Source organism: Rutidosis leptorrhynchoides, chromosome 3, assembly GCF_046630445.1.
Source record: "Rutidosis leptorrhynchoides isolate AG116_Rl617_1_P2 chromosome 3, CSIRO_AGI_Rlap_v1, whole genome shotgun sequence".
Taxonomy (NCBI): Eukaryota; Viridiplantae; Streptophyta; class Magnoliopsida; order Asterales; family Asteraceae; genus Rutidosis; species Rutidosis leptorrhynchoides.
Window position 1 is genome coordinate 660,689,116 of NC_092335.1, and position 18,864 is coordinate 660,707,979.

The following is an 18,864-nucleotide window of genomic DNA, read 5'->3' on the forward strand; positions in this document are numbered from 1 at the left end:
TCTTGTGGTAATGGCTTTAGCTGTTTCATTCCGGGGGTTAGCATTTGTATCGCTAGGTAAACTTCCCGGTTTTCTTTCACCTATCAACCTTGCTAGGTTGCTTACTTCTTGTTCCAAATTTTGAATAGAAGCTTGTTGATTTCTAAATGCTTGAGCATTTTGTTCATTGGTTTGTTTCTGAGATGTAAAAAACTGAGTTTGAGATTCAACTAGCTTTGACATCATATCTTCTAAATTTGGCTTTTTATCATCGGTTTGTGGTAGTTTATTTTGAAAAATAGTCTTTGCTGATTGTAAGTATTATTGGATACTTGCTGATTGCTAGGACCTTGTTGGTTGTTGTACGAAACATTTCGATTATAATTCTGGTTTTGATTGTAGATTGGTCTTGGCGGTTGATAATTATTCTGATAATTATTTCAAGACCTTTGGTTCATGTATGAAACATTCTCTCTTTGTTCCATTGTTGGTTCAATACTGAGACAATCTTTTGTCAAATGTGGTCCTCCACACTGCTCACAACTAATTCTTATTGAGTGGATATCTTTAGTCATCTTTTCCATTCGTCTCTCAACAGCATCTATTTTTGCATAAATGGAATCAAAGTCATGGCTAAAATCGGCTCTAGCTACTTTAGATGATCTAACGATATCTTTTTCTTGGTGCCACTCATGTGAGTGAGAAGCAGTGTTATCACAAGCGTCAGTTGCGGTTTTCTTCATAATGGAACCACCAGCTGCTATATCTATGTCTTTTCTTGAAGTGATGTCGCATCCTTGGTAGAATATTTGTACTATTTGACAAGTGTCTAAACCATGTTGCGGACATCCTCTCAATAACTTTTTAAATCTTGTCCACGCCTCATATAGAGTTTCATTTGGTTTCTGCGTGAACGTAATAATTTCTCCTTGAAGTCTTACGGCTTTAGATGCCGGAAATAATTGTTTAAGAAATTTTTCAACTAAAACATCACATGTATCAATCGCCCCTTCAGGTAACGATTCTAACCAATCTTTGGCTTCTCCCTTTAAAGTCCAGGGAAATAACATGAGATATATCTGTTCATCCTTCACTTCTCTTATTTTGAATAAAGTACAAATCCTATTAAAGGTACGAAGATGTTCATTTGGATCTTCCTTCGGCGCACCACTAAATTGGCATTGATTTGTTACCATGTGTAAGATTTGTCCTTTAATTTCATAATCTGGCGCATTAATGTCTGGTTGAGTAATTGCGTGACCTTGGCCAGTGCGTTTAGCTCTCATTCGGTCTTCCATACTTAGAGGTTCCAGATTCTCCATTATTGAATTTGTTGAATCTGAATCACTAGAGGATTCTGATTTAATAGGTTGTTCCTCAACAATCTCTGTTTGAATGATTGGTGATTCCGGAGGAAAGATTAGTGGTTCAGGATCTCTGAATTGTCCCTAAATATCCTCCGGATTCTCAATTGTGAGGTCGGGTTCAAAAAATGGATTATCGGAAATTTGAATTGGAGTACTTGGTCGACTGGATGACGATTCTAAAGAAAAATCAACGACGACAATATTTGCTAGATGTCTTGATCGAGTTACAGGTGGTGAACGTATAAAAGGTGGTGAACGTTTTGCTCGGTGCATTCACTGAATATCCTATTAGTTATAAAAGATAAAAATTATATAAGCTATCAAATTAATAGACTTTTCTGCTTTTGTCCACATTTCGAATAGCCAAAAGATGTAGCAGGGAGCCAGAACCCTTTAAATCGGAAGCTCACAACTCAACCACTAACAAATCCAACTATTACTACGAAGCAGAAAATTTTGGATGTCTATCAATTTAACCACTTAAAATAATTATTCGTCGAAGTTTAAAGAAATTTTAGAGAAGAAATAGAAATTCTATATCCTAAAAACTAGAGCGTCGTGAAATAAGAAAGAAAAAGAACGCGTCGAAAAACGTCGAAAAATAAAAGGTCGAAAAATAAGCGTCGAAAAATAATAAAAAGAACGTAGCGCGTCGAAACTTAAAATTAAAAACTAAAAATTAAAAGTTGCGTCTAAAAAAATTAAAGCTTAGAGAAATTCTAAATCCAAAACGGCAATAACTTAAAAAATACTAAAATTTATAAAACAGCGTCGCAAAATTCTAAAGCACTTAAATCTTAGTCTATAGAAAAAGTATTTAAGGGATTTTACGGCAAATCCTAAGAGTCTAGAAATAAAAATAACTACGGCAAATACTATATTAAAACTAATTACGAGCGAAAAATACAAATATTACGCTAAAACAAATAAAAAGATACAAAATATAAAAATAAACTTAAAGTTGTAAAAAGTACAATTTTTATAAAAATATTATGTTTATATTATTTATTTTATAAAAGTATTAATTTTATAATTTATTAAAACTAATTAAAACTAAAAATACAAATTAAATCTAAAAACTAAATTAATATTAGAAATTAATTAACTAATAAACCCTAATTAGGGTTTTAATAATAATAATAATAATTAATAATCCGGAATTATTGCTGTTGGAAGTCAAACTGTGGCGTGTCAGATCAGGCCATGCGATCGCATGGTCTGGCCGTTATAAATCCATGCGGTCGCATGGAGTAGGGTTTCGGGCCAGATGTTGGGCTTCAACAGTGATCGGTCCGATTGGTTTTATATATATATTTTTTCTGTTTTTATAATTATATAAAGTATAATAAATAAAAACTTATATTTTTAAAAACTAAAATAAAAATAAAGGAACTTTATAATTATAATTATATATATATATATATATATATATATATATATATATATATATATATATATATATATAACAAACTATTAAAAATATATAATTTTTGTTTTTGTTTTTATATTTTTTGTATTTTTTTAAAAAATTAAAACGTATTTTTACAAAAGCGTATTTTTACAAAAGTAATCTAAGACTTAATAATTTTTTTTTATATATATATATATATAGCGTTTCGCTTCCGGCGTTTTAGTGTCCCCGGCAGCGGCGCCAAAAATACTTGATGTGTGTAGAGGGGTATACGAAATAGTATTAATTTTTACAAGGAAATACTATTAAATACGATATAATTTTACACAAGTTATTTATTTATTTATAGAATGGATATACCTAAACCTTGCTACAACACTTATAGGCAGTGTACCTAATCGTACAGTAGTGAAGTTTTTAGTAAGTCCGGTTCGTTCCACAGTGATCTTTAGCCAAGTTTAACGCTATATTTTTGAATATATAAATATATATAAGTAGTATTATTATTATAAAAAGGGGGGTTTTACCGTTTAATGACCGGTTTGTCGATTTTAAAACTTTAGTCGCAGTTAAAACCTAATGTAAAATATTAAAAATAAATATAACTTAATTTTAAGCGTAAAGTAAATAACGATAATGAAATTGCGATAAATAAAAATGCGTAAAGTAAATGACAATAAATAAAGTTGCGATAATTAAAAAAATGAGATAATTAAAAGTGCAATTAAATATGAAATAAAGGAATTATGCTTATTTAAACTTCCGTAATCATGATGTTTGACATGTTGATTTTAGTTTATTCCCATGGGTTAATTGTCCTTTGTCCTGGATTATTCAATATGTCCGTCTGGTTTTTGTCCATAACAGTCCATCAGTCATAAATATAAAGTGCGAGTGTCCTCGTCAAATTATCCTTATATCCGAAGTCAAATATTCTAATTAATTGGGGACTTAAACTATAATTACACCAAGTGTCCTTATATATAATTCACCCCTATTTTAATAAGTCCATTAACTATTAATCCATTCCCGTGTCCGGTTAAATGAACGATTATTAGTACTTATAAATATTCTGCCCATCGTGTCCGATCGAGTGTATATGGTTATTTATAGGTACGTCCAATTGTAAATCTTTATATTAAATTAACAAACTATCATTTAATTAAACAAATATAAAGTCATTAATAGCCCAAAGTCTAATTTCCACAAGTGTCGTTCTTTTGTCCAAACCCCAATTATGGTACAAAGCCCAATTACCCAATTTTAATATTTAGCCCAACATCACGATTACTTCGGCTTAAATAAGCATAATAATAACTTAGTTACGAGACATTAATTTAAAAAGGTTGAACATAACTTACAATGATTAATAATAGCGTAGCGTTACACGGACAGAATTTCGACTTATACCCTTACAACATTCGCTATCATACCCTTATTATTAAAATTAAAATTAAAATAATATATATATATATATATATATATATATATATATATATATACACGTTTGAGAGTAAGAAGAGAAAAAGATGTGTTAAGTTTGATCACCAAACTGCTTTTTATAAGGATGTGGCCAGATACTGTTCACCATGCGATCGCATGGGATTTAGGCCTCCAGGCCATGCGATCGCATGGCCTCTTTTTCCAGCTCAGGTACACTTGGCTCCTAGCTTGCCGACACTTTTAATAAATAATATAATATATAAATAATTTATAAGAATTATTTATATATTATATTATATTTATGTGCATAGTTAACTTGTAATTTTTAGTCCGTTGCGTCGAGCATTGAGAGTTGACTCTAGTCCCGGTTCCGGATTTTCGAACGTCCTTGCGTACAATTTAATATCTTGTACTTTGCTTTTTGCATCTTGTACTCTTGTAATTTTGAGACGTTTCTCATCAATAATTTGAACCACTTTGATTGTACTTTGTACTTTTGAGCTTTTTGGTCATTTGCGTCTTCAAATCGTCGAATCTGTCTTTTGTCTTCACCTTTTATTATTTAAACGAATATCACTTGTAAGTAGAACAATTGCAATTAAAAGCTTGTCTTTCTTGAGGGATAATGCTATGAAATATATGTTCATTTTTAGCATTATCACTATTATATATTAAAATATATTTATATATGATATGTAGATTAATTAATAATACATTTTATTTAAAAAGACATAATATGTAATATTAATAAGTTTTGATATATGTAATAAATATATTTTTATATAAATATCATTCATTTGTTAAAATAATAATTATAATAATACTAAAATAATGATAATAATAATAATAATGATAATAATTAGATTTAATAATAATAATAATAATTAATAATTCATTTAAATCATAACTAAATTATAATTTTAATCATTCTCATAATAATATTTATATTTATAATTATTATTTTTATAATCTTAATCTTATTAAAATCTTAGTATTCATAATAATAATAATAATAATAATAATAATAATAATAATAATAATAATAATAATAATAATAATAACAATAACAATAACAATAACAATAACAATAACAATAACAATAACAATAATAATAATAATAATAATAATAATAATAATAATAATAATAATAATAATAATAATAATAATAATAATAATAATAATAATAATAATAATAATAATAATAATAATAATAATAATAATAATAATAATAATGATAAAAATCATAAAAGTAATGATAATAATAATAATAATTTTAATAAAAATGATAATTTCAATAATAATGATAATTTTAATAATAATTTTAATAATAATGTTAATAATAATGATAATTTTAATAAAAATAGTAATTTTAATAATAATGATACTTTTAATAATAATGATAATAATAATAATAATTAGATAATAATAATAATAATAATAATAATAATAATAATAATAATAATAATAATAATAATAATAATAATAATAATAATAATATAAATAAAAATTATACCATCATGTAGCATCATCACCATCATACTCATCATCATCTTATGATCATCATCATCTGACGATCATCACATCATCATCATCATAACATTTTTATCATCATCATCGTAATCACTTCCTTATCATCAACATCATACGATCATCATCATATATCGTAACCGTATCTATCATCATCATCATACATAACCATACATCATCATCATATCCATCATCATCATTCATTTACCATTCATCATCATAATCGTACTTTATCGTTATCATCTTCACTAGATATCATCATCATCACTTATCAACTCATCATCAACATCTTCGTTTATAATCTTCATCATCATGATTCATCTTCAATCATGTAATCATCATATCATCATCATCAACATTCGTTGTAACATATCATCACCTTCGTCATTTCATCGCCTTTAATCATCATCCAATCATCTATCAATCTTCATCATCATTATCGTTGAGCAGCAGCAGAAACAGCAGCATTTTTTCGAGTAGCAGTAAAAATGGTGTTGGTTTGGGATTTGTTTTGGTGACTGTAAAACAAATGCAACAGCAGAAGCTGTTGCTCGAATCAACCGGAAAGAAATGGAAAACAGTAGTATAGTAGCAGCGATTGGTGATGGTCTTGGGTGGCGGGAAAGGAGTAACAGCAGAAACCAACGAGCAAGGTGGTTGTGGTTTGTTGTTGAAGCATGATCTCCATAGCAGCAGTAGAAGTACAATATGAAGAAAGAATGGAAAAAAAATGCAGTGGCAGCAGCAACGAAGGGAAGAAAGTGCTGTGGGTTTTTGATGGTGTTATTTGTTTGGTGGTTCATTGTGGTGGTGATTCAAGGTGGTGGTGGATGTTTTTGATGGTAACCGGTGGTACGTAGTGGTAGTTGCAGTGGTGGTGATCGAGGGTGGATGAAGGTGGTGGCGAAAATGATGTTTTGAAGAAGCAGAAGCATAACAGTCGACTTGGTGGGTTATGGTAGTGGTTTGAGAGTGGTTTCACGATATTGGGGGTAGGGTGGCGGATGGTGGTTCGTTTAGGGTGGAGGTGGCGGACGGTGAAGGTAACCGTCGGTTTGCAGGTGGTGTATGATCAAGCTTGTATATGTATGTAATATATATTTATGTAGTTGTATATGTATATATAGATAAAGTGATGGTGATAAAAGATACAAAAACAGTGAATCTTAAATCAAATATCATAAACATTTTAGTAGCCGGTTGTTTTGGTTTATTCTACTGACAGTCTTCCCACGGAATGCTATATTGTGCTCCGTTGTTAATCAGTGGCGGATAAAAGTCTTCATAAAAATCCCAAATTTTTACATAAAATATAAATATTTATTCTAATCATTTACTGTATAAAATCAGTCGTAAAAAGGTTGTCTGTTACTTGTTTTCAGTCTCAAGTAATATATACGGAGTACTAAAATTTAAACTAAAAAGATAAAAATATTTCTATCAAACCTATAAACTCCGTAATCTATTTACGGTCTAACTTTTATTTTAAACCTTCTTAAATATGTATTAAATCTATATTAAAACTAACGAAACGACAACCGAGTGTTACTATCGTTTACTAAATAAATTTGAAACCACATATATATATATATATATATATATATATATATATATATATATATATATATATATATATATATATATATATATATATATATATATATATATATATATATTGATTTATTTTAATATATCTTATATTATTTTACATTTTTAGTTCTAACAATTAAATCGTATCTTATTATTTCAAGTTATTATATATTCATTATTTATTTAAATATATAGATATACATATCTAATTACAAATAATTGTCCGAGAATCGTCGTGAATGATCGAAGGGTAATTGAATATATGAAAACAGTTCAAAAATTTTGAGACTTAACATAACAGACTTTGCTTATTGTGTCGGAAATATTAAATCATATCGAGAATTTGATTTAAAATAAGTCAAAATTGTCCGGGTCGTCACACAATATCATCAATTTGCGAGGTTTTATGAAAACAAATTGCATCGAAATCATTTTTCAACAGGTATACAATAATTTACTCCTTACACTTGAACAAAAGAAAAAATGTGTAAAGTCACCTTAAAAAAGGATGTAAAGTCTTCCGTTAAGACACAATTGTTTGACTTGGGGTCAGAAGTTGTAGTCCAAAACAGCCGAGGAGACACCGAAAAACCTTGAAAAGGAGTCTTGCGTATCGGCTGGCAATCCTTTTGCGCCTCAACGTTAAATAGGGCTTCGAGGTCAGACTTATCTTGATGAGGGAGATCTGTCTCATCCACCAGAGGGCACCATGATACACAAAATGATTTCTCAAATCCCCAGAAGGATGATATCCATAAAGATCAATCAGCATTTAAGACTGATGAACATCAATCTTCTTTGATTGATTTAACTGAAAGAGATGTATCACCTCAAGATACATCCATGACTTCTGGACGCGATGAAGTATCTTCATGTACTTCATTGATTTCTATCGACACCAGTACGATGTTAGATACAGTGGGTAGGCTTTGTATAACCAAGAGCGGGAAACACGCAATTTCTAAGACCGATAGAAATGTCGCGTCATAGGGAGCCTGAGGAAGTTCCATGATACTATAATCATGGGGGAGGTTAGCTTGCTGTGACGATCGCTCCAAATCCATATGGACAATACGTCATTCATTGATTTCATTGCGAGGAATTTGACCTCTATATGATACGTTTTATAAACATTGCATTCTTTTGAAAAGGCACACCATAAATGAATATTTAAATCAAAAGTTTTCGACATCTGATGATTTCTACATATAGACAATCACCGTAAATAATAGTTTACAATAGTACTTCCGTTGACAATGCAGTCAAAATAAGATACATGGTGATGATTTGGCGAATGCAACGTTTCCTTGAAAAGTATGTCATGTAAGACTCCATGCACATAGCTTGTCTAACATATAAGCAACATCGGAAGACTTCTAGGAACCTGAGAATAAACATGCTAACAAGTGTCAACACAAAGGTTGGTGAGTTCATAGTTTTAGTGTTTCGCATAATCTGTATATAAAGGTGGATCACAAGATTTCAGTTGTTCAATCCAGAAACGTTTATCAAAATATTCTACGAAATTGAGCACCCTGGTAACTAAACTTAACGTATATATAATTTGTACCCTTTGTATAATCATCTTAATAATACACGCAAACCAACGTGTACGCTTCTCAAATAGCATACGTCCGTTAAAAGGCTAGTGCTCTAGCTCGGACGGGGATATCAAGCCCTATGGATCCATATACTACTACTCGCGCCCACCAATTCTTATAATTGGCAGTTAACAGTTACCAAAGCTAAGGGATTTTCGGTTCAAACTCAGTGTAGAATTTAGTATGTACTTGTATCCATTGCGTTTAAAATAAAGTGCATGTATTCTCAGCCCAAAAATGTATATTGCAAAAGCAATTAAAAAGGGAGCAAATGAAACTCACGCATATAAATATTGTATATCGGTTAACAAAGCATTTGCATGTATTCTCAGCCTAAAAATGTAGAGAGTAAAAGGGATCTTATGAAACTCACCTTAGCAGCATATAAAGTCGTTCACCAAAATGTGATCGAAACTCGGATTACCAAATAACCGTAGATCTCAACGTATCAGTATTGAGATTCAATATTGTAGAAAAGTACGTAGACGTAACGGAGATGATAAACACTAGGTTTGATTCATAAATATACCCCCCCCCCCCCCCCGAACATTACCCATAACCTCCTTGGCAATAACCCATAATTTCCTTAGCTCTAGCTTGCTTGTAAATTTATTTTAAAAGTGACACGCTCATAACCTCGTCGTAGTATTTTATGTATAATACTAATAATATTACTAATAATAATTAGATTAATAATAATATTAATCTTAATAATAATAATAATAATAATAATAATAATAATAATAATAATAATAATAATATTATTATTATTTAAATAAAATAAATAAATATCTACGGAGTAATTAAAATAAGATCAGAAACAGAAATGATCGGGTATTTATAGTTGTGGCCTGTCCCTGGTGTCCATGCGATCGCATGGCTGGGAAGGCTATATCCCATGCGATCGCATGGGCCGGCTGTCCAGCACACAATCCTTTTGTTTTCTTGCTTGTCGACATATTTTAATATTAATATAATATATATAATTTATATAATTAATTATATATTATATTAAATTCATGTGCATAGTTGATTTGTAATTTTTGTCCCGAAAAATCGTACGTCGTCACTCGACTTATGTCCCGGTTCCGGTTTTTCGAACGCCCTTTCGTACGCTGAGAAAACTAGTTCTTTTCGTTTCGTGACTCTTACCTTTGTCAAAATATAGTCTTAAATCATCCATAAACTATACCACTGCAGCAAAGTACTGTAGCAAAGTCAATTTTTACTGTAGCAATTCTTTTCACTGTAGCAATTCACTGTAGCAATTCAATGTAGCAAAGTCAATTTTTACTGTAGCAATTCACTGTAGCAAAGTCAATTTTTACTGTAGCAATTTCATTGTAGCAAATAGTGATTTTCGAAAACACTGTAGCATTTTGGGTACTGTAGCAATTTGAAAATACTGTAGTAAATTAGTGTTTTACTGGTTCATCTTAAACGCTTTAGTTAACTTATCTAAATATCAATCGAATCAATAAACGAATGTTACTATCGTTTACTAAATAACTTGAAATTATATATATGTATATATCTTTTAAATATACGTAAATCAATTTTTAAATACACATTGGAAGTTATTTATAAATAAATTTTAATAATAAATATTTCAACTTATCATATATATTCAAATAGATATTTAAACCAATAAGTCTAATGTACGGTATCAAATAATTAATACATTGTTACCTTTTCAAGTTGTAGTATATATGTATCTATTTACATATAATTGTTCGCGAATCATCGAAAACAACCGAAGGGTATTTAAATATATAAAATTAGTTCAAAAATTTTGAGATTCAGTTTTACAGACTTTGCTTATCGTGTCGGAAATGTTAATCATACAAAGATTAAGTTTAAATTTGGTCAGAAATTTCCGGGTCATCACACTTGCTATCGCCGACTGTAACTACGGTTTTCAGTCATCCTCACCATCCGCTGAGGTAACTCCCGGAGACCCGATGCCGGGAAGGTTAATTTCGGCAACTCTTAACAGTTTCTTGTTCATCGTTTCTATTTTCGCCAGAGAGGTAGTTTACCGAATGGTAATATACCGGAAAGGTTAACTGGCTTTGTTGCTAACCATCACCAGAATAGTAGTGGTTGACACATACATTTCACGTTTACAATTAATTTCTCATCGCTTTCATTTTCACCCAGTTATTTAATTGTATGTGTCGCTGTTCAATACCAGAACTAGTTGTGGATGACACAATACCTTTCAAAAATTTCATGTATCTTTTCCATCTTGTCTCTTTTAACCCGAAGTGATTTTGTTAGGACTTGATACTTCACCCTGTCCTAAACCTAAAACCAAGGTTATGTTGTGGATGACACATTTCTTTACCTATAAGTCATCATATCAACAATGTCATCATAATGTATTCATCACACAACAACACCATGAGGGGGGAGAATATGATATAGTTGATACTTACTCATGAGAAGATTCTACAAAGATGACAAAGACAAAATAAAGTTGCTTCACCAAAATGAAGACCAAAGCTTCTGCATCATCAAACTCTAATATATCATCAAACATCAATCTCCCGCAATAGCACTATGATGTACAAGTCAAAACAACATATTGTCCAATCAAGGGGGAGTAAGAGATAATGCATCAATTTAGGGAGAGCAAGAGAAGATCACACATCTCAAGGTTCGTCATTAAAGCTCTCTCTCATCAACAAATTAAGTCAACTCAAATACGTAACTACATTTCAAGAAAACCAAGAAATATACAAAGATAAAGAGAATCTCCAAAAGAAGAAGATTCTCAACAACACATCAACATATCAATAAATCAAGAAAACGTGACTTCAAGATATTTAAGATCAAGAGAATCTCCAAAAAAAGAAGATCTCACCTGTTCTTCAACATAACCATGACATCAATAATGACAACTTTCAAAAGAAGAATTCATCAAAAAATTCATCAGAGACTCAAAGTTTATGAGAGTTTCAAAAGAAGAATTATCATCAAGATTTCAAGATGATCAACAAATCTTCAAGAAGACACAAGAGAACTCAACTTCAAGAAGAATTACCAAAACATCTACCTACAAGAAGACACAAGAGAACTCAACTTATATTCAAGGCAAGAAAAACATCAACAAACCTTTGAACAAGTCTTCCTCAAAAAGATTAAAGACAGGAGATGCTCAACAACATATAACATCAAAGGGGGAGATTGTTAAGTCTCATTATTTATTGATGCAATTTGAACTTTGAAGCATTTGTAAGAGTGTGGTATATGACATATAAATACCACACTTAGCTTAGATTTGAAGCCTTAAGACATCATTCTACCCAACACACTCATACTTTCAGTTTCACACACTTAGCACTTTCTCTCTAAACCTCACCTTGTAATATTGGCACATATATAAACATCAAATCTGAATCATAACTGCTATTGTTTCTGTGATTAATCATCAGTCATTATCATCATCACAACAACTTCATTCATACATATACATATACGATACATATATACATATACATGATCACATATACATACACAAACATGAATCTGAGCTGAAATCATACCTTTCAGTATTACATATAGATATAATTATACTGTTGTTACTAATTCACATTTATTTGGTTTAGGAAAATTTATATGGTATCAAGTTAATGACGAATACAAAAAACGCAAATCAATTTATTAACGTTCGAAAGATGCGTTAACTAGCAAGTGGACAAAGTTGAAGGACAAGTCAAGTGACTAAATCTCGTTCCAATTGTTGTGGGTCGGCGAAATGCAAGATACTGTTCGGTTGATGTGGAAGGTGAGCTAAGTGAACCCAATTGACTTGAATAGAGACGATAAAGAAAGAGAAGCAGAAGAAGGCGAAGTACCAAACCCAAACGCGGAATTATTCAGACGTGATCGTTCGAGGCGTCCACCCGAAAAGCCAAGAAAGTCAAGCAAAGTGAGGTTGATGGTAGGCCATGTAACAATTCATCTCATTAGTCGTTGCATATGTTGGTTCAACAAGATTTTAGTACGGTCAGCGAAGAAAAAAAATTGGACTATCACGCATGGAAAGTTGAAGCACAAATGAGACTGTTGGCGATTGATATAATGGAGAAAGATACGGAGTTAATCAGGATGCAGAAAGAGGCGATTAGGCGTGAGATGCGGAGTCGTGTGACCTCGATGAATGAAGATTCCGAACATGTTGCTGAAATCTATGAATCATTTTGTAGTTTTATTTGTTAAATTAAATCGTATTTGTGTTTTAATCTTTTTACTTTTTTTTTATTTAAGTCATATATTTCTCTTTTTTAATCAATGAAATTCTTTTTATTTAGTTATTTATTACTCTGTATATTATTTATATTGATTTACTTAACTTAAAATAAAATAATCAAAATTAAATTAAAATATGAATAAAAATGATGAAAATAAAGTTGACACTAAATAAGCTCGGTCAATTTTAGTGTCTATATATAATAGACATTAAAAATGAACGACGTCTCACCTCATGTGAGCTCTAACTTTAATTTTGTATTCTACAAAAAAAAATCAAGAACAATAGATAATCAAAGAATTTCATTTAAAAATGAAAATGAAAAAACTTATAAAAACAAAACAAATAAAAAATAGCTAATCTTTAAACACGTACATTCAAAAGAGTCAATCATATCTTTTTGGAAGAGAATTATCATCATTTACATGTTCAGTCAATATTGGAATGAATAAAAGAAAGAGACATACATACATAACACAATATACCATTACAAGTACCTTCAAATACCACCACTACAACTACAACAAGCTCATGTACCAAGTCAACTTAAAGCAGTTCACAATTAATTAATCTAACATTAAAAAAAAAAAAAAAAAGACAACTAATTAACCCTACCAAGAGTTGAAGAACAACCACTTAATTCCATTAAAACACATAAAAAAGTTTCAAAATCCACATTTTTCAATTTGTATCACCGGGTGGAAGATTAAAACCTTGAAATGATGAAATATTTGTGAACTGTTGAAGATGTGCTTGTGCTGCTGATGCTGTTATTTCAGGTTTCTTTCTTTTTTTCTTCTCGTAACTAATTCCTCTTGCTTTTGATTGAAGATCTCGAACTTCTCGAAGATAAAGTCGAACAGCTCGAGCACCAAAAGGGTTTATTTCAGGTTGTCCACCTGTTTCTTCATAAGCTGCCCGAAGACGACCAATTAAAGCATCTAAGCTGCCCCACGCTTGTCGAAGCGGACACGGGCAAGGACATGGTGGATTCGGGTGGCCGTAAAATGGGCACCCGATTGTGTGGACTTTTGTCTTGCCAAATTGATCGAGATATCGAAGAAACTCGAGCACGTTTGCGCCACTACAACGTGAAAGTGCAAGTGGTGGCCGATGGTTTTTTAGGTACTGACAGAACGTGTTCCAGTCGCGACGTTTTTGGTTTTCGTAGCGACTGGAAGTTGTCGTTGCTGACGGTGAAAAAGTTGAAGACGAGACTGATAAAAAATTAGGGTTTTTATAATTATTATTATCATTGATTTCTAATATAGGAAATGATTCCATATATTCTAGGGTTTTGCAGTTCTAAAAAAATATAATGAGGTGGTTTTTTGAAATTAGGGTTACAATTATTTTGAGATCTAGAGGTTAATATTTTTTCTTTTTGTGGGACTGTTAATGATCTTGGTAGGTTTCCTTTTTAATCACAAGAAATAGTGACAAACTGTCGTGTGTTTTTTTGTATTCTACGAAAAGAACTAAAGAGGTGATTTAAACAAGACAAGTGATAGATGATGGTGTAGAAGTGTACATGTATGTAATGATATTTATGGCTAGTTTTGGTTGTACAAGATATCAGAGTGGAGAGTGTAGTACTATCGTGATAAGTTTGATTGATGTTGAGGTAAGATTAATTGCTGCCATTGATGGGATTTTGGAGTGAAAAGAATAGTACTATAGATTTCACTAGATTTTAGGAAAATAAATAAAGTTGGGTTGTGGACTTGTGGTGCTATGAAATACTGAAATGTGAAGGTTAAAGATTATGTTGGTTTTTTTTTTGAAGTGCAAATTATTCGAAAAGGTAACTTATATTTTTAAATTTGACAATTAAGGTAATCTCCAATTCGTTAATTCCCGAAAAGAATTTTAATTTTAAAAACTTCTGAGAAAAGATAATTATCGTCAAATTCATTAACGATCGTTAATTGAAAATACATGGCTGGTCCCTTACGTTTCTTGAAAGTTGCACCCATTAACTCTTCATCATCTTCATCAGTATATAATACCTAAAATGAATACTTAATTTATTTGAGTATGAACCTTAACAAAAACTAACATCTTTTTTTAACAGCAACGATACCTTTGAATTACAGTGGAGGTGGTGGTGGTTATAATCAGTGGAATTACGGTTGAATCTAGGATCAAATCACGAAGATGCGGTTGCATCTGACAAGTGGCGGTGGTGGTTATAATAAGATGGCGAAGGATTTACAGTGGAGACGGCGCCGAGTGGTGGTGAGCAGTTTTTCGAGATTCCGGAGGGTTTTATGGTGTTTCTCACCGGAGTTGGTGGTGGCTAGCGGTGGTCTAAGGCGGATGTCGTTCAAAACTGAAAATTAGAACACCAAAAGATGCCGAATGTAGCGTTTAAATCTAACTAACATTTCTCCATTCATACTTTTTTCAAAAACATAGCCCTATTTGATCAACATTTCGATTTATGTATGAATATTTCCGGATCTAATTTTTTTGATAAATCGATGAATACTAAGAATTAGCTCCTGAAATTTGGATGGAATGATCACGAGATGATAATGCATCTTTCAACTTTTTCCGATTTGATTAAAACACGAGATGATTTATCTATATAATTTTGCTCATGAAAATGATGATGATAATGAAAAGGACAAGTGGTGAAATCTTTTAAGAAACTTTAGGGATCAACTGTGTATTTTTGACTAACGGTCATTAATAATCTAACGATGATTACCTTTTCATAGAAGTTTTTAAATTAAAATCCCTTTCTGGCATTAGCGAATTGGGATTACCTTGATTGTCAAATTTGACAATATAGGTTACCTTTTCGGACCATTTGCTCTTCCTCAAATAGTCCATACAAACTTCTATAACTAGCTAATTATGAATTCTAAATTAGAAAAAAAAAATATTACACCTCAAACTTTGTATTGCTCGTTCTAGATATCACTATCTATAATAAAAATATTACCCCTACTAATCGAGCTTATTTCTTTCCTTCGAGGATTAAATTAAACTCGACTGCAAAAGGGTGAAGATAGGAAGTGTTTTGATGTTTTTAGGACCTTATGAACAGACATGCACCTTGAGAGGGTCTTACCTTTGATGAAAAGATGAAGCGTATCACAAATGATAATGGGTATTGTGTATGTACAGATCTATTTTCCGAGTCTCCCAAAATCTTCTTGTCCCACCTGTTTATGTTGATAGTTATATTGATATTGATATCATCACTTAATTCTAACTCAATTGTAACTGTAAGTTCTTGTTTTAATATTTTTTAATTTGTATCTAGAACTCTTGTTGTCATTTTGTTTCTTACATTAATGAAATTATAGGCTGTGAGTATTTGGAGTTTTAAATTGAAATATAATCACTTATTAGTATTAAAAATTTTTAATTAGTTTTGATTTTTGAACAAGCTGGACGCTACAAAGTATTCAATAAAAGATCTAAAGTATATTAATTTATAACCATATTGAATTTTGATGACAAAAAAACAAACAGTCTTCTATCATTAGTTTGCAGACGTCAGAACCACATCTTCTTTGGCAGACATGGTTACAGACATAAAACATAAAACATCTTAAAAAACAAACAGCACCTGTGGCATGGCTCAAAAATAAAATGAGCCATCATTTCGCAAGAGTATATTTTTTATTCACTAGTCTAATATATTATTCTCATTATCTTTCAAAGGGTAATTATAAAATCATCAAACTAAAAAAAAAACTATTTGATCATGTTATGTACTCTGTAATAGATATACAAAGAAACCGTAAGTTGTATATGTATATAAACGTTAAGTGTCATTTTTCAGTATTTTGAAAAAAAATATTAATTATTTATTAATTTATTTTTAATTAAAATATAAATTATCAAATAAAATTGGAAAAAATAAATCAAATAAAACTTGAATTAGTAAAAAAAATACAATTCATAATTAAAAAACATAAACTAAAATTCATAAAAGTAAAATTATAACATTCAGCTAACTTGAATAACTACACGTCTTCGCGTAAAGCTCAATGATGTTCCGCCAAATCAAATCGTAAACCATCGTGCACTTCAATGTCGCGTAATTCCTTCGTTCTCCTCTTATACGGGTCACACCTGTCGATCCAACTAGTTTGCATGTTCACAGCCTGTTCATAAACTTTCAAATTCTCAGCGATATTATAGCCGTTATCCTCAACAATCATATTGTGTAGAATGATACAACAATGCATGATCCTTTGAATAGCTTTAATCTTGTAAGTGCGTGCTGGTTGTTGTAGTATATGCCAAGGTCCTTGTAAAATACCAAAGGTTCTCTCAACATCCTGGCGTGCAGAAGCTTGTTTCTTTGAAAAGTAAGTACGTTTTTTTATCAGCTGCACTAGAATACCCCCTAACAAATGATGCCCATGTAGGGTAAATCCCATCAGCTAAATAATAATCACTTTTGTACTCGACACCGTTAGTATATAAGGGATGTCTGGCAATTCATCTATGAGCATCGAGTTGAACAAAGGAGTAGCGTGTAAAACGTTTAAGTCATTATTTGCTTCGGCAACTCCAAAGTAAGCATGCCAAATCCAGTTGTCGTACGATGCAACATCTTCAAGCATAATTGTTGGATAACTGTGATCCCCTCTAGTAAATTGTCCTCTCCATGCAACTGGGAATTTTCCCCATTCGTAATGCATACAATCGATGCTGCCAAGCATTCCGAAAAATCGTGAAGTTCCTCATGAGCCTCGTACAAACGTAACATGTCTTCATTAGTAGGTTCTCTCATATAAACATTTGCATATAAGCAAGGTTGGAGAATTCGGATCTCGGGGAGATCTCGTTTAGACTTTTTTAGGGAGATCTCGGCATCTCGGAATAATCTCGGGGAGATCTCGGACGTTGACTTACGTTGACTTTATAGTTTTTTTAATAAAAATATACATAAAAACATAAATATATGTATATTTATATACGTTTTTACGATATTTTACAAAATATTCGAGAAATGAGCGAGAAAATCTTAGAAATTACGAATTTTACAAGAAAATCTTACAAATTAGCAAGAAAATCTGATAAATTGTGGCTTTGACTATGTTTGACCCCGTTGACCGAGAAATCTCGAGAGATGAACATCTCGTCTCGGTTGTCTTCTAAAAACGAGATCTCGGAGGAGATCTCGGGGAGATCTCGGGAGATTTACAACACTGCATATAAGTCAATAATAGACCTCGAAACATTTTGCACACTTTCAAGTGAAACACGTTCCGACATTTGCAAATACTCGTCAAATGCATCGGGTGCATTACCGTATGCTAATTGACGTAGTGCAACAGTTAGTTTCAAATGAGTCGAAATACTTAACTCTTTACAAGCATCAACCCTTCGATAATATGGTAAAGGTTGTGCAGAATAATTGATATCGTTCATAATTCGTTCAAATACGCGATGCCTCATGCGGAATTGTCGTTTGAACTCCACCTCCTGGTTTTTTGAGTTTTCAACAAAATAATCATAATTATCCGTTCATGTGCGAGATGGTGCTACGATAAATATAACGTGTGAGAATCGTGTGTTTGAACCAAGGTTGCAAACTACGTGAGACGGTGTCGAGACGGTCGGGTTCTAAAAAGGTCGAGACGCTCGAGACGGGATCGAGACGGGGGTCGAGACGGACGTTGACCAAAGTTGACTTTTAATTATATAAGTATATAAATGTAT

General features: G+C 31.5%; 2 protein-coding genes and 1 non-coding gene across 3 annotated transcripts; 1 reads left to right on the top strand and 2 right to left on the bottom strand.

Annotated features, from left to right (window-relative positions):
• Positions 1–810: 810 nt before the first annotated feature.
• LOC139903299 (small nucleolar RNA R71) lies at positions 811–917 on the top strand. Its single transcript, XR_011778128.1, has one exon. It is a non-coding gene; the product is annotated as a small nucleolar RNA R71 (small nucleolar RNA).
• Positions 918–13,707: 12,790 nt separating this feature from the next.
• LOC139899239 (protein LIGHT-DEPENDENT SHORT HYPOCOTYLS 1-like) lies at positions 13,708–14,541 on the bottom strand. The gene has a single exon (XM_071882058.1). The coding sequence runs from the start codon at positions 14,455–14,457 to the stop codon at positions 13,855–13,857; it is 603 nt and encodes a 200-aa protein (XP_071738159.1). The 5' UTR covers positions 14,458–14,541; the 3' UTR covers positions 13,708–13,854.
• Positions 14,542–17,177: 2,636 nt separating this feature from the next.
• LOC139902556 (uncharacterized) lies at positions 17,178–17,861 on the bottom strand. The gene is made up of 2 exons (XM_071885167.1): positions 17,603–17,861; positions 17,178–17,542 (listed from the first exon to the last, which is right to left on the bottom strand). The coding sequence occupies exons 1-2, from the start codon at positions 17,859–17,861 to the stop codon at positions 17,178–17,180; spliced, it is 624 nt and encodes a 207-aa protein (XP_071741268.1).
• Between the last annotated feature and the right edge of the window lie 1,003 nt (positions 17,862–18,864).

Coding starts and splice junctions, on each gene's coding strand:
- LOC139899239 (XM_071882058.1), bottom strand. CDS start 14,457: ATGGAATCATTTCCTATATTAGAAATCAATGATAATAATAATTATAAA.
- LOC139902556 (XM_071885167.1), bottom strand. CDS start 17,861: ATGCTTGGCAGCATCGATTGTATGCATTACGAATGGGGAAAATTCCCA. Junction 17,543..17,602: donor TTATATACTAACGGTGTCGA/GTACAAAAGTGA, acceptor ATCATTTGTTAG/GGGGTATTCTAGTGCAGCTG.